Source organism: Octopus bimaculoides, chromosome 11 (genome assembly GCF_046866305.1).
Source record: "Octopus bimaculoides isolate indiv1 chromosome 11, ASM4686630v1, whole genome shotgun sequence".
NCBI lineage: Eukaryota > Metazoa > Mollusca > Cephalopoda > Octopoda > Octopodidae > Octopus > Octopus bimaculoides.
Window position 1 is genome coordinate 10005259 of NC_142938.1, and position 2500 is coordinate 10007758.

At 37.0% G+C, this 2500-nt stretch overlaps 1 protein-coding gene across 2 annotated transcripts in view; it reads right to left on the reverse strand.

Annotated features, from left to right (window-relative positions):
- LOC106870489 (dynein axonemal heavy chain 7) overlaps positions 1 to 2500 on the reverse strand; it is a 255489-nt gene that overhangs the window by 67459 nt on the left and 185530 nt on the right. For both annotated transcript variants that reach the window (XM_089359464.1, XM_089359463.1), the window contains one exon: positions 1752 to 1910. In XM_089359464.1, the coding sequence (XP_089215590.1) occupies positions 1752 to 1910 (159 nt within the window). The remainder of the gene's footprint in view (positions 1 to 1751; positions 1911 to 2500) is intronic.

Consider the following 2500-nt stretch of genomic DNA (forward strand, 5'->3'; position numbering starts at 1 on the left):
CACAGTCACTCTGTATGGTATGTGGTAAATGTGAAGTTTGACTAATAAGGTGTGATCTGTTCCTTTTCTTTTTTTTTAATTTTAGGCTGCATGTGTATACATATGTATGTAAATATATATATATATATATATATATATATATATATATATATATATATATATATATATATACATATATATACATAGAAGATTCTTAGAACAATGGGCAGTAAAGATACAGTTTGCAACAGCTCCACATAACTCAGAAATCAAATGTGAAACGTGTTAAGTGCAGGTGTGTTCATGCATGTGTGCCTCTCTGTGTGTGTGTGTTTATATATATATATATATATATATATATATATATGCGTGGAGGTGCAATGGCCCAGTGGTTAGGGCAGCGGACTCGCGGTCATAGGATCGCGGTTTCGATTCCCAGACCAGGCGTTGTGAGTGTTTATTGAGCGAAAACACCTAAAGCTCCAAGAGGCTCCAGCAGGGGATGGTGGTGAACCCTGCTGTACTCTTCCACCACAACTTTCTCTCACTCTTTCTTCCTGTTTCTGTTGTGCCTGTAATTCAAAGGGTCAGCCTTGTCACACTGTGTCATGCTGAATATCCCCAAGAACTATGTTAAGGGTACACGTATCTGTGGAGTGCTCAGCCACTTGCACGTTAATTTCACGAGCAGACTGTTCCGTTGATTGGATCAACTGGAAGTCTCAACATCGTAAGCGACGGAGTGCCAACAACAACAACATATATATATATATATGTATGTATGTATATATATGTAGACAATATTTAAATGCGAGCTTCTAATAGTTTCATGCCATGGAAACACAATCATTCAGCAGAACGGCAGCTCAGAGACATAAGGCATGTTATGTAAATCTGCCAAATATTGTGTTTCCTCAGCATGAAACTATCAGAAGCTCATGTTTAAATACTGTGTATATTAAACGATATTTATCTCTCAGTAGATGAAGTTACGTTTTATGTATATAATCATACAGATCCTTTTTAGGGGAATGATGGGGTGCAGCCAACTTCGGCAGTAATGAGATTGTCCTTAACAAAAGAAACTACCAACTATACCCAGAAGGTGTACAAAGTTACTGACTTACAAATTCAGTAAAGAGTGGGTGGTTGATGATAAGTGTCTAGGTTATGCAAACAGTGTAGTGAAATGTAACACATTGTGGGCACCTTTTTACAGCTAAACTGGATTTTTGATAGTGAAAAGGCTTATCTATGAACACAATACAGTGAATCATATCATACTGTAGCATCTATATATATAAATGGGTCAACTGGACTGTCTTTGTCATGGGCACAGTACAGTGATCCTACAAAACGTTAGTACCTATTTTTAGTGACTAAACTATTAAGAAAGAGTTAAATATCTGTTAACAGCCCAGTTGACCTTGCTGTAAACAATAGCAATTCCTATCCAGTTACAAGTTATTGACTTATACTCTCTCTGTGTCTCTCTCTCTCTTACACACACAGACTCCAGCCCTCTGTAGCTCTAGGTAAATGTTCAAGGCAAAGTTGACCTCGGTGGAAATTGAACTCAGAACATAAAGATGGATGAAATGCCATTAAGCATTTTGGATCGTGTGTTAATGATTCTGCCTTAAACATCCAATTAATAATGACAGTCATTTTTATTAAATTCTTCATTATTTAAAGAAAAATTAATTGAAACAAAGTGTATTTCCAGTGTATTTCCATAGAAATATGGAAACAAAAGAGTTAATCACAATTACCGAAATCCTTTGAAAGCTTTCAATTCTGAGAGTCTGCATATTTCGTCCCATGATTTATCGGACAACCAGCTAGTATCCGGGTTGGCAAGTTTGTTTTCCAGACCGACTCCACCAGTCAAAAGAAACAACAGTTCTGCATTGTCCAATTCATCTTTGGCACTGAAAGAACACAAAAGAAATCATCATATTATACATGAAAGATTAAAAAAAAATAAAAAAAGAAAGAAAAAATACACAGAAAAATAGACAATACAGATGAAAACATGGCTGTGTGGTAAGAGGTTTTCTTCTCAACCACATGGTTTCATGTTCAGTCCCACTGCTTGGAACATTGGGCAGATGTCTTCTGCTATAGCCCCAGGCTGACCAAAGACTTGTGAGAGGATTTGGCACATGGAAACTGGTATCATGATGAAAGGCACCCAACACATCTGCTAAGGGGTTAGTGAATGAACGAAGATAACAGAGTAAGTAGTCTTCCTGAGGATGTGGGCAAACCTTCTTGTGTTGTTACGATGATAAAATGTTCCTGTAACTCTGTAATGCAATTGCTGTTTAGAAGGGCATCCAGATGTTGAAACCATGCCAAAAACAGAATGCCTGTGTGAGACATGTGTGGTCCCTTGCCTGTTTGTGAGGGCAATAACTGCAATTAAGAACTGATTCAGATTGTGATGATCTGTCTAACATATGCAAGCATAGAAATCAGACTTAAAATGAATATGATCTTATATATAATATACGTGTGT